Source organism: Eulemur rufifrons, chromosome 29 (assembly GCF_041146395.1).
Source record: "Eulemur rufifrons isolate Redbay chromosome 29, OSU_ERuf_1, whole genome shotgun sequence".
Classification (NCBI taxonomy): Eukaryota; Metazoa; Chordata; class Mammalia; order Primates; family Lemuridae; genus Eulemur; species Eulemur rufifrons.
Window position 1 is genome coordinate 98,536,696 of NC_091011.1, and position 13,519 is coordinate 98,550,214.

The 13,519-nt window shown below is 39.8% G+C and overlaps 1 protein-coding gene across 3 annotated transcripts in view; it reads left to right on the forward strand.

Annotated features, from left to right (window-relative positions):
* The window catches only part of RBM33 (RNA binding motif protein 33), a 114,759-nt gene that overhangs the window by 33,459 nt on the left and 67,781 nt on the right, over positions 1-13,519 (forward strand). For 2 of the 3 annotated variants that reach the window (XM_069462372.1, XM_069462373.1), the window contains exons 6-7: positions 915-1,034; positions 10,643-10,814. In XM_069462372.1, coding sequence (XP_069318473.1) covers positions 915-1,034; positions 10,643-10,814 — 292 coding nt within the window. The remainder of the gene's footprint in view (positions 1-914; positions 1,035-10,642; positions 10,815-13,519) is intronic. The other variant, XM_069462374.1, reaches the window with a different exon arrangement.

Genomic DNA, 13,519 nt, shown 5'->3' on the forward strand with positions numbered 1-13,519 from the left:
ATCATGGTAGTGATAGTTGTTCTTTTTGTTAGGATGCTAACCATTTCTTCTGGAAAATAAAATGGAGTGTGTTTGGATCATCTTGAGAGAGAGGAAGTTGTGGGAACCAAGGTGGTTTGTCATCTAAATACAGCTGCTTTCTTTGGAGTTGTAGATGAGATGTTGTGGTGGTTAATGCCCATAGGTGATTCACTCTTGGAAGGTTGTCTGCCTTTGAACCATTTTACTGTTCATTTTTAGCAAGTGGCCAAGGGACACAGGGAAGCCCACCTCCACTGAGTGGGATCACACCTTTTCATCGCTGGCTAGCAATGCCAGTAGAAGCCCTTCTTTCTTACACAGTCGTGGTCCACAGTCAACTTGCCTGCATCCTACCTTCTCCCTAGAAGGGATGCCTGCCTGCTGATGACGCCCCTTATGTTTCCTAGAAAACGTAGAATTTTCCTCCTGTTTGAGGGAAAGGCCCAGTGGAGAAACCCATACTACTGTGATTTTTGCTCCTATGTTGCATTGCCTGTACTTTTGTTGTCTTGTACTGCCATAAAAAAGGTGAGAGTTGGGTGTGATTTCAGCTCCCTTACTGCTGCTGAGCTCCTCTGTGAGAGCACAGGCACACTGTGTTCTGAAGATTGTTTTTCCTTGGTGCTGATTTGGAGAAGAGCTGTGTGGCAGGGCACTTGGAGTTGCAGCCGAGCCCGTGTCACTAACCTTCGCAGCTGGGTTGGCATGACGTGCTTTGTTCGCATTAACACGCAGAGGAGGCTGCATGCTATCTTTGTGTTAGTGCTTTGTGCTCAGTCAGGTAGTTGCCATAGTAAAATTTTCTATAAGCATGAATTATAAAGATGAAAAGTGCTTAAAAAACACCCTAAAGCTGTGTGAGAAAAACTTATTTTCTCTTTAATGGCTGTTAGGATGAAGAATACTTGCAGGCTCGCGGTGGGCAGCAGGGGCTGCGCGGGCAGGAGGACTGTGTTGCTGGAGAGGCCTTAGATGAGATTACTGAGTCCCAGGTTGCTCCTGACACTGAAGAGGTATTTGTTCATCTTTTAAGAGTCAAAAGTTTGCTGGTTTTCTTCCCCCAGACAGAAAATGAGCATCTTTTTAGCATTAGTGATAAGTTGGTAACATCTCTTCTTTGGATTATAAGTATAGTAAAAAACCTGAGCTTTCTAAACTCTTTGAGAAGTGAGTTCTGGTGTGCTGTGATGTCTAGATAGTGTTGTGCCCTTTAAGTGTGTTTCATTGTTTTAAATCTTTTATGGGGGTATGGGTAGAAATCTTTCACAAATGCGATGTATGGTAGTGCTTTGAAAGTAGTGCTGTAATTATTTTTAATTAGTAACTTCAGTTAATTTGGACCATTATTGAAAAAATATTGCAGCGTTCCCTGTATTTAGGTGCTGTTCTAAGTAAGAAACAAGGATGATGAAGCTTGATTCCTGCCCTCAAGAGACTGGTAGTCTAATATAGGGGAGAAAAAAAGACATGTACAAATTCCTGTGCCTAAAAGCAGAGAAAGTAAAACCTTCCAAGGGAGGCCCAGACAGGGCTGGGAGCTCACTAGGAAACCTGGTGGTGAAGGGGGTTGGGTTGACGAGGTTTGTGGAGGAGGTGAACCTCTGCATCAGGTCTTGGAGATGGATGTCATTTGGACTAAGCGAGGTGGGGTGAGATGCAGGGTTAAATTGGTGCTGTTCTCTAGCTCTAGAACCAGGTCCTATGGGCCAAGCATGTGAGCCACAGAATCATTCTTCAGCCTGAAGACTTGTTGATTTTCTTAAGAATTTTCCTGATTTGTGTTTTTTCCAGTAATTTTCCTTTATACCTTTTCGAAAACCCTGTTTTTTCAAGAGATCATGAAAACTGATATTTATTGGCGTAGGCCATTTACTTTAGGTGTTACTCCAAGGCTTTAGAAACTCAGTCCATATTTACCCTTTCCTAATATAAATAATACTGTGGCAGTCAGTGTGTGAACCTGTATGCTGTGCACAATGTGAAACAAACATTTCCTGGACCCATCCTTTCTCCCCCTCCAAGTTTTCTGTCTCTTTCTCTCTTGCTATTTGAAATTATTTGAAACTTAGAGAAAAGATAGAAGAATAGTACAAAGAACTCTTTACCCAGATTCCCCAGTTGTAGAATGCATTTAGTCCAAGGAACCAAGACAAAGCCGTAGGAGACCAGAGGCGGGGTGTGTTGCTCACCACTGTGCTCTGTGGCCCTCTCTCTGTTATAACACTAGCACCAGCCTAGGGCAAACCTGTAAAAGGGTGGTTGAGGCAGAAGACATCTGAGAAAAATCTAAGCAGCCAGTAAAGGCGGGAGGGAAGCAGATGAAGGCTGGGTGATCATTGAAGGTGGTAAATAGTGGAGAGGGAAACCAAGGAATCCAGCGCCCATTAATTTCATGTGATTTTTATTAGTTTGTGGTGTTTTGAAGTTGGAAGATTAATTTCATATATTTTTCCCTATAATTTATTTCAGTTTTTTAGATAACAATATTCTCATTACTCTTCTCTGATATTGTATTGTGTTTGCTGCACATTTTAAAACAGGGAAGGGTTTTGTAGATTTCTGTCTTCAGATGATCTCTGGAGATACAAACTGTTTTATTCTAAAGCAGTCAAAGAATAAGAATGTTAGCAAGTGTTACCATTGCCTGGGTGCCTTATGGGAGTGACAGGGTATGGGTTGTAGGTCTCCAACTTCAGTTGCTGAACTAGATTCATTGAAATGTTAAAACAAAAATGGGCTGCTATAAAAGAATGGTGATCTTGTCTTCCATTTTCAGTGTCCTCTGGTGGAGCGAATGGAGAGGGAGGAGGGGCAGGCAGAGAAGGAGCCCAGGAGAGACATGTTGAGCCAGAGAGACAGAGGGAGGAAGGGAGCACGGGACGGGAGGGGTCTTCCGAGGGGCATTAGTGATCAGACCCAGCCTTAAAAGAATCAGCTCATAACGTGTGAGTTAATATGACAAAATACCTCAGACAGACAGAGAGGATTAACTTGGGGGAAAGTTAGAATTTTTTCTTATACTAATGTGGATCTCGGATTGATCAAAGATTTCAGTGTATAAAAAAATAAACGTACACATGTGCACATGCATACACATACACCCCAAACTACAAATGTATTGGAAGAAAAGGTTTTAATCATGATATGTTAGCATTAGGCCTATCTACAAAACAAAACTCATCAAATATTAGAAGTTTATTTCTCACTAATGTCAAAAAATTCCAGAGGGCATTTTGGATCTGGTACTGGTCTTACCAGGTAATCAGGTACCAGCCTTCTTCCGTATTTCCACTGTTCAGTTCTGGGGCTGCTGCTCTTGTCATGGCCCACATCCCAAGCAGTGGGTTACAGGAGGACTAGAAGGCATCATGCCTCTCCTTTAAAGACGTACCTCAGGGTTCTCATACAACACTTGTGAATATATTGTTAATTAAACCGCTGTCACCTGGCTGTACCTACTAGCAGGGGAAGCTGGAGCGTAGAGTGTTTTAGTTGACGTGTTCAGTTAAGATTGGGGTTATAGTTAGCGTATAAAGTTAATCAGGATATAAGAGTTAAAATTGAGTGTACAGTATGTTCAGTATATAGATGAGTACTCTATAGGAAAAAGAGTGAATAATGTTATTCAAAAATAGAATAAGCAGCCTGGGCACAGTGGCTTAGACCTGTAACCCCAGCATTTTGGGAGGCTGAGGCGAGAGCATCGCTTGAGGCCAGGAGTTCAAGAGCAGCCTGTGCAGCACAGTGACAGATGGGGCGTGGTGGAACACACCAAACGCCTGTGGTTCAGCTGCCCTGGAGACTGAGGTGGGAGGATCTACGTGAGCCCAGTAGTTCGAAGCCACAGTGAGATCTGATCACACCACTGTACTCCAGCCTGGGTGGCAGAGTGAGACCTTGTCTTTTAAGGGGAAAAAAAGTGCAAATGAGCAATAAGTGTATGAAAATATATTCAGTAAAATAAACATTAAAACAAAATGGAGAATTTTGCACTGTTTTAATATTGGCAAACATCAAAATTATTGGTCAGATGTGGTCTCATTTAGTTGATGAAGCATTTTGGAAACATTGCCAGGAGACAGTTTTTCAAGGGTTCTTCATTTTGCTGCATGTTTTGAGAGCAAATCGAGCAAAATTGCTGCCGTTCCAGAGTATCTTTTTGAGGATTTTTGTGCAGCAAATGGCCTTGAAGATACAATGTCCTTTGGAGCCAAGGTCAGCAGGCTTCCTTACTGCAGATTATTAGAGATTTGGGGTTCCCTATGTTCAGGGATCCCTGCTGTAACACAGCCCGCTGTGTGTGCAGGGTCACCTGGCCCTTTTCACATGGCACAGTGGGAATGGGGCCTCAGGGAGCTGCTGCAGAAATGCTGTTGCTGGTGTTATAAGTAATAAGTTGTCCTAGTCTCTGACTAGTAGTCTTGATCCTTCTTACAGCCTCCATAAAACGGTGGCAGACTAACTTGTTAGCTGGCAAAAAGGATACAGTCTCAGACCTGTGACTGTTCTTGACAGTATCGAAAGCCTTAAAGCACTTGTCCTTTGACTCAATTCCACTTTAACAAATTTATCCAAAAGAATTAATCTAAGATGTGTTCAAAGATGTATGTACCAGTTATTTATTTGTAGCATTGAAAATAAACGGAGCTGGCCAGACACGGTGGCTCACACCTGTAATCCTAGCACTCTGGGAGGCTGAGGCAGGAGGATCGCTTGAGCCTAGAAGTTCGAGACCAGCCTGACCAGGAGCCAGACCATGTCTCTACCAAGTAGAAAAAAATTAGATGGGCATGGTGTCACATACCTGTAGTCCCAGCTACTCGGGAGGCTGAGGGAGGAGGATTGCTTGAGCTCAGGAGTTTGAGGCTGCTGTGGGCTGTGATGACTACATTGCACTCCAGCTGGGGCAACAGAGTGAGACCCTGTCTCCAAAAAAAAAAAAGAAATCAATGTCGATTTTTATGGAAGGCTAAATGAATCGTGATCTAACCTTACCGTATAATACAGTATATCAGATGCTGCCTTAGCTCTCTGTTTGATGTGGAAAGATGCTGATATAGTAAGTGGAAGCAGCAAGATAATATATTAATAATTTATAATTAGTAATTCTTCCCCTTCAGCTCATCTGTAACTGCTTATCTAGATGTGTTTGCATAATTCTAAAAAATAATAGTCTGGATAAAGATGAAAATGGCGACCTCTAGATAGTGGGATTATTTAATATTTGCATTATAATATTTTATGATTTTAAAAATTATTATAATAAAAATAACTTTTATAAGTAAGGCAATATTCTCTCTTTCCCTTTAAAATAGGAAGAAACAGGGAAACATAAGGTGGTTAAAATTGTGACCCTTTGATTTAGAAGGCAGGGAACTAGAGGTTGCATTTGTTTCATTCCTGTCATTTCTTGTTGCTGTTAAGTCTCTTACGTGAAATTTCCTAAGGGTTGTTTTCAGTATAAATCTTTAAAGCAGAAAGTAAGATCCCACCCACATTACATATGTTATCTTTTTTATACCATCTGCTAAGAGGTATAATATACCTAACTTTACAGTAGAATATAGTATATCATATGCTGCCTTGGCTCTCTGACATGAAAAGATGCTGATGACATAGTGAGTGAAACAAGATATTATAATTAAAATTAGTAATTATAATTAATTCATCCCCTTAAGCTGTCTCTGGTTTTTAAAAAAATTGTATGTCCCATAATTTAATTTTAAATTAGAGTTTAAAAATATTTTATAAAATTATTTATACATTTACTTTTTTATCCTTCTTTGAAGGTTGGTTTAAGTTTTACCTTGTTGTTTGTTTTTGTTTTGACTGAAAAGTCTTTGTAATGCTCTTTGTTTTTAGGACTTTTAATAGTCCTTATTTTGGAAGCAGGTGATGGGCTGGTCTTTCCCCCAGCAACAAATATTTTGGGCTTGTTTTCTTATAGTAGAATCACTGAATATTAGTCAACAAGATAATTATTGAGAATTTGTGTACATAGTACTATTTTAGGTGCTGAGAAGTAGATGTTGCTTACTATTTCAGCAACTTTTGTAAGCTTTGGTTTTGGAGAGCTAGTGATTCATCTTTTAAAAGTCTAAATAAATTGGCCGGATACGGTGGCTCACGCCTGTAATCCTAGCACTCTGGGAGGCCGAGGCGGCTGGATCTCTCAAGGTCAGGAGTTCGAGACCAGCCTGAGCAAGAGCAAGACCCCGTCTCTACTAAAAATAGAAAGAAATGATCTGGCCAACTAAAAATATATATAGAAAAAAATTAGCCGGGCATGGTGGCACATGCCTGTAGTCCCAGCTACTGGGGAGGCTGAGGCAGTAGGATCGCTTAAGCCCAGGAGTTTGAGGTTGGTGTGAGCTAGGCTGACGCCACGGCACTCACTCTAGCCTGGGCAACAGAGCAAGACTCTGTCTCAAAAAAAAAAAAGTCTAAATAAATTATATAGTTCCCAGGGAGGAATAACGGTTTTAATGTCCCACAAATACTCGTGCTTTGGTGTCTTCCTAGTTCTTTCTGTAAATATCTGCATTGTTGGTGAGCATCCATTGTGTTTTACTGGGAGTTGTAGTATGCCTTGCTCTGGACTGCTTCAGACAGAGGTAGAAGGCATATTGCAGTTTTCTGGATGACTTTATTCTAGGACCTGTGTTAAAGTGATCCGTGTTAGAAACTGAATTATAAAACTAAAAATCACTTAATTAATTTTAATTGAAAAGCCCATTTTAGGTGGCTCTTTTTATTTAACTAATGTTCATATCCAGTTATCCTATGGTTTTCTAACAGTTAAAATGCTTGCCATTTTAAAAGTTTGGGCATGTTATAGAGAAAGAAATGAGAGAATTTTAAAGAAAATCTTTGCACCATTTAAAATAGTTAAAAAATTGTGGTAACATTTACATTTAGGGGTAGGCATAGAAATGTACAGTAAATTCTGATACATGTGTACATCTGAGTTACCGACCTTCTATTGATAAGGAACATTCCATCACCCCAGAAAGTTTGTTCTTATTTCTTTCTATTCAGTCCTAACTTCTCAGAGGCAAACTCTATTCTTATTTCTATCACCCTAAATTGGTCTTTCCCATTCTAGAACTTTATGTAAATGTAGTCCTATAGTATGTACTTTTGTGCCTAGCTTCTTTTGCTCAAAATGTTTTTGAGATTCATCCAAGTTGGGTATATTAACACTCCGTTTTGTGGATACACCTCATTTGTTCGTTCTCCTGATGATAGATGTTTGGGTTACTTCCAGTTTTTTTGTTATTATAAATAAAGCTACTATAAAGACTAAATTGTATATCTTTTCGTGGATGTATATTTTCATTTCTCTTGGTTATTACCTAGTAGTGGAATTTCTGAGACAGGGTAGAGGTATGTTTAATTTTATGAAAAGCTGCTCACTGGTTTTCCAGAGTGGCTGTGCTATGTTTTGATCCCCCCAGTAGTGTAGGAGAGTCCCATTGCTCCTGTTTTGTGGTGTTGTCAGTCTCTGTGTTGAGTCCTTCTGGGGCCTTTGTCATTGTGGTTTTAGTTTGCATTTCTCTGACCTCTAATGATGTTGAATATACTGTGGGGCTTTTATATATCTTCTTTGGGTCCAATTTTAGTCTCGCAAGATAAAAAGTGGGTTATCTTTTTATTTCTGTCTATATATGCCTGTGAATGGAATGCTATACATGGTTTATATGTTCTTCATAGAGAAGGTATATTATTTACAATCACATTTCTTCATAGATAATATACCTTCTCTATGTAGAATATATACGTATACGTACTGCCTATATTCTAGATAGAGATGCATAGTTGTATATTCTGAATATCAAGTCCGTTGGCATGTACATGGATTATGAATATTTTCTCTGAGCCTGTGGCTTGTGTTTTCAATTTGTATCTTTTCATGAGCTGAAAATTTTGATTTTGACGAGTACCAAGGAATTTTGTGACCTGAGAAATCTTTGCCTACCCTGAAGTTGCAAGCATACTATCCTGTTTTGTTCTGGAAGCTTTGTAGTATTACCAAATTTTAGTTTAAGACTAAAATAGAGACAAAATCACACTGAATGGAATAAGTCAACCTCAAAAGGTAATATGCTGTAATGATCCTACTTACATGACATTCTCCAAGAGATAAAATTTTACTGGTGACCAGTGGTCAGGAATAGAGGAAGGCTCTGACCACAAAAGGACAGCACAAGGTTGTTTTTAAGTGATAGAACTGTCCTAGAATGCAAACTTCTGGACCAGGTCTTGGGGTGCAGTTAAGCCTTGAACTATATCAAGAATTAAGTAAGCCTTGAACTCACACTGACACTTGAGTGTGGCTGACACCACTTGCTCAACTGCAGACCATTTGATAACATTCACTAAGCTAGACTTAATTCAGCCTCTGATTACTATCTCTTACTCCTAAATATGGGGCTTTAAAAAAATGCATCAACCTTGGCCATATGGTTTATCAAATTAACTAACCTAACTGCCAAAATGTTGCCCTCCTGTATAGTTTTTAACAAATGTTACCTAGCATTCCATTGACAAGCAATTTCATTGAATGGTAATGTTGGGCTACACTATAAAAATCAAATTATCCTATGATTATACTGTGTAAAAATTTAAATGTATAAAGCTTTGATTTCATTATAGAAATTGCCAAAAATATTCAAAGTTTTGATTTTTAGCTACTGACTTATTTTAAAAACTTGAAAGATTTACTTTTAATTCTTAGAAAAGGCTACATATGAAAGTCACCATGAAAGTACTTAAAAAATAAAGAGGTTCACCTAGGCCTTATTTATATATCATTAGAGACCCCATGGTGGGTACCTGGAAAAAAAAAAAAACTCTTAAGGGGGAACAAGTCTCAGACTTATTGTGAAGGAACTATTGTTAACTGTGTTTTGTTCTCTTTAGATTTCTTAGATTGAGATTTGGATGCAGAATAAACTATATTCACAGCAGTGGTGACATATTTTACATTAAAGTTGTTTGGAAAGTCTTTGAACGTAATTATGGTTACTAGTTGAATGTTGTTGTGGAGTCTTTGGTTTGTTGGTTTTTCCCCCTCTGGCCTTGCTACTTACTGTGGCCTGTGGACCTGCAGTGTTGGCTTCACCTGGGAGCTTGTAGAAATGCAGAGTCTCAGGCCTCCCCCTGGATGTGCTGAGCTAGATTCTGTTTTTTAACAAGATTCCCAGTGATTGCTGTAGGCATTAAATTGGAGAAGGGCTGCTCTAGAGCATCATGGAAGTGGAGAAGATACTTTTAGGGAGCTGAATCTTGTTCCACTTGAAAGTGTGGTGCAGCAGGTACCCAGCAGGGTGTATCTCAGATGTCACTCATTCAGATTTTTGATATTCAGCAATACAGAAATAATGGTATCAAACCATCAATAATACTGAGATTTTGGTGCTTTAAAATTCTGCAACATACTGAACAGCAGGTAGTGAAAGAGAGGGTATTGCAATCATTAGGCTGAAGGTAAAGTTATAGTTTACAGTCATCCTTTTATTTTCAAGCATTTGAGTTCCAACAGATGTATTTTCACTTGTAGGATTTAAAGTAAAGAGGATGTGTATTTGTAGTTGATCTTTTTACATAGAAAATGTTGAGGAAGGGAAGAACACAAAATGTTGATTTATTTTAATTTTTTTCTCGCACATTTTCTAATAAAGTCATTTATTTTTATTAAGGGTAAAGAACATTTTAAAATTGTGAATCGTGAGAATAAAGGGGCAAATGAATTTTCTTTAAACTCATAAAAAGAATTTAAAGAACCTCACGTGCAGTGGTACTTGTCTTACATCTAAGAGTGAGTCACTGAGACTGATCTAAGGCGAGCAGTGACCCATTTCGGTAGTACGGACACGAGTGGTGCTTGGCAGTAATAATTGTAGGAAGAAATTGTTTTTAGTTTGGGGGAAAATTTTTGTGGGGAGTACCAGTATAATAAAATTTAAGGTAAAAGTTGGTTTTATTGTAAATACATAACTAAAGAAAAAAATGGTTTCACTCTTTCAGTGATTTCAGCCAAAGGTGGTGATAAGTTAACTCTGAACAGTGAGAATGAGGTAGAAAGGAGAATGAAGAAACAAGGATTTTGGAGGTAGAACAACTTGTCTGGCAGTGAAGGTGAAGGTAGATGAGTCAGGTAGGGGTTAGAAAATGTGTGTGTGTTACTGGAAGGAGTGTGATGCCATCCCATATAAGTTACAAGGTGGGTTATGTGCTTAGAAACTCGTAGAATCCTAGATTATTTTAATTTACATTGAATTTTTGCTATGATCTGTATTGAACTTGAGGCAGTAGATCCAGCAGGAATTCTTGGAATTTATGTTTGTTCTCTCAGAAGTAGCAACAATGTGTAGGTCTTTGTATATTAATTGCAAGAAGGAATTTGAGCTTTTTAAACATTAAGTTAATTTTTAACGTTTGAGATTATTTTCTCCTGGAGTCAGGTTAGTGTTTCACATGGCCTTATAATAGGACTTCTTGCAGTATTTTTACATCTTATTAACAATCTAAAGAAAAAATTAGCATTCTTTAATATTTAATTCAAAAGAACATGAACTCATTCTCTTTCCCTTTTTGCTTTGTATGTCTGCAATGTTAGGGAGGTATGGAAACTTTGGAACTCCAAAAGGACGTAAAAGAAGAATCAGATGAAGAAGAAGATGATGATGAAGAATCTGGACGATTACGTTTCAAAACTGAAAGGAAAGAAGGAACAATTATTAGGCTCTCAGATGTAACTAGAGAGAGAAGGAACATTCCAGAAACTTTGGGTAACTTTTTTTGCCTGTCTCCCATCCTTCTTCACTCCCATTTCAACTTCCTCCATAGTATTGTTATAATTAATCAAATAGGAATAGAAAATCGACTGTAGGTGATTGTGGATGCCGTCAAAAGGGTGGATGGTGTGTGTGAGGTCAGGGTAGAGTTAGGGTGCTATAAAAGTCATTTAATAAGACAACTGTTTCTGGATTAAAAGTGTTTGAATGAAATGTTTATTTATTTATTTAATTATTTATTTTTTGAAAGAGATTTTTCCTTCCTTTTTGAAGTGTGGCCCTAGAGCTGCTCTTGTACCTACCACACGCTCCTGGCTGGTCTTGAGCACATGACACAAGGATGGTAGTAACAGGGCCATTTGACCGTTTCTGAGGTTCCTGGGGCTAATTCTGGACCAGAATGGTTTTGTTTTGTACCTTTTAGTGTCCTCATAGCCATCGTCTTTGTGTTTTCTGCCATTCCTCTCAGTGTTCAATGAGACAAGTTGACGTGTTTGAGGAAATAATTAAGTGAACATCATTCTGAGCAAACCTGGCCAGTGCAGATGTACAGCGGACTGTTGCTGATGAACAAAGAGCCTTTTCCAGTCGTGACCCCTCTCTCTTTATACAGCTTTTTCCATTGTCCGTTGTGAGTCAAGCTGTGGTTCTCACCTTTGAGTATCAGAGTCACCTAGACGGCTTGTTACAACACAGGTTTTTGGACCTCCTCCCAGCTTTTCTGATTCATTAGGTCTGGGATGGGGCCCCAGAAAGTTGCATTTCTACTGAGTTCCCAGGTGATGCTTCTCCAGAACAGTTGCTTGCACACCCCCTGGGATAGTGTCCTGCTCAGGAGGAGGGTGAGAGGGCGGAAGGACAGAAGTCTGGTTAGATAAAAATCAAGACCTAACCTTCATTACTACCTTTATTGCTTCTTAAAACCATTATTTATAGTTGTTTTTAGTCCAAAGCATAAGCATATATCTTTAAGTAGCAGATATGAATTCTGTGGGGGCACACTAAGCTCCCAAGATGCACAAGTTAACAGTAGTGACTCAGTCTTACAATGTTAATTTACTAAGCAGGATTTATGGAGAGAGTCTTTTGGAATCTTAGCGTTCTCTTCTTTCTTCCCCCTCCAGTTTCCTTCTTCTGCACCTTTTGGTGCAAGGTTTCCCTCCAGGAATGGGGAACATGTGGCCTTCTGGGTCCGTAAGTGTGGCCTTTTGACTGCATCCAAATTTTACAGAACGAATCCTTTTATTAAAAGAGGTGCTGCAGGGAAAGATGAAGCTTTTTGTGACTCCCTCTGGTGCTTAAAAAAGAACAGTCTTGAAATCAGAAGTCCACAGGTTCACCACTCCCGCAGGGCAGCAGACTTTTCTTGTGCTATGATACAAAGTTGCCAGTTGGTCTGAAGCAGATTTCTCAGCGCTCCTGAAGTTGGCCTTGGGTAAAAGGAGATGGAGCAAAGGTCTTAGAACAGGAGGCTGGGAAAAAACAAAATACCTCAACAGGAGGCATTGGTAACATCATGGAACAAACTTACTGGAGAGAGGACATTGGGGTGACATGAGCAAGGGAAAGAGCATCACCCCTGGTTGAACAGCAAGGGCAACGTGCAGCAGCACCTGTGCAGGTGTAGGGGCCTGCTGTACTGGGAGGGAGGGGCCAGAGCCCGCGAGAGGGTGGAGGGAAGGAGGAGGAGGAGGTGAGGGGTCATCACCTCGGCTTCTTTGTATCGGGGCTCATTATCTGGGTTGTGGCTTTGCATAAATTTAAAACCTGATGTATGAAAGCGTAACTGCTCCTGTGAGTAGCTACAAGTTCTAAGAATATTTTAAGTCACATGATAGTCAACATTACCAGTAAGGGCTTTCCCCTCTGCAGTCAGTTTGCTGTTGGGCCACTGTGAATTTTGTGGATGACCTCCCCACTTCCATGCCAGCCTCCCCTGACCACGATGCTGCTTTACCTTTGCCCACCTCCCTGGTCCCCAGCTGCGGTCATCTCATCCCTGCTCGTTTTCCCTTGACCGAAGCACCGATAACATCTTTGTTGTGAAATGTTCTGCTTGCCTGTGTTCATAATTTTTGTTTCATCTCTGCATGTCTTTTCAGGAACTTTACCTTATTTCGTTCTTTCCACAGTCATTTGTACTTCTTTTATTTAAATAAATATTAAATATATTTTTTTCTTTTTAAGACATTTGGCACCTTTTTAGTCATATAAATCTGAGACAAGCAGCTAAAAAGATTGGTTTGTGGTGGACAAGTCACCCCTTTGAATGGGGGTGAGGGGAAGAGAGTATGGGGTCCTTAGAGACACAGTAGCTATGAGCATAAACAATTTGACTATTTACCATTCTTTTAAACGTTAAAAAAGGACTTACACGCATTTGTGTAGCATGTGATTGTTTGGCTAGATAATAGAGCAAGTGAGTATGGTACGTAGAAGTGCAGGCAGTCCCTGGGTTACGGCCGACCCGGCCTGCGGTGTTCTGTGCTTACAAACCGGCTCCCCCGGCTCCCCATGAGGATAATTTTGAATTAAATAATTGAATTAATAATTCGGGAACTGGTCTCTTCCGAGCAGGTAACAAACCCGCGTGTGTCAGTGCTGCGTTGGCCCAGCGTCTGTAGTGGCTGGTCCCGGTGTTTACATGGTCGCTGACGCTCAGCATCACTTTCATCTTTAGCTTTTTTATTCCATTTTGA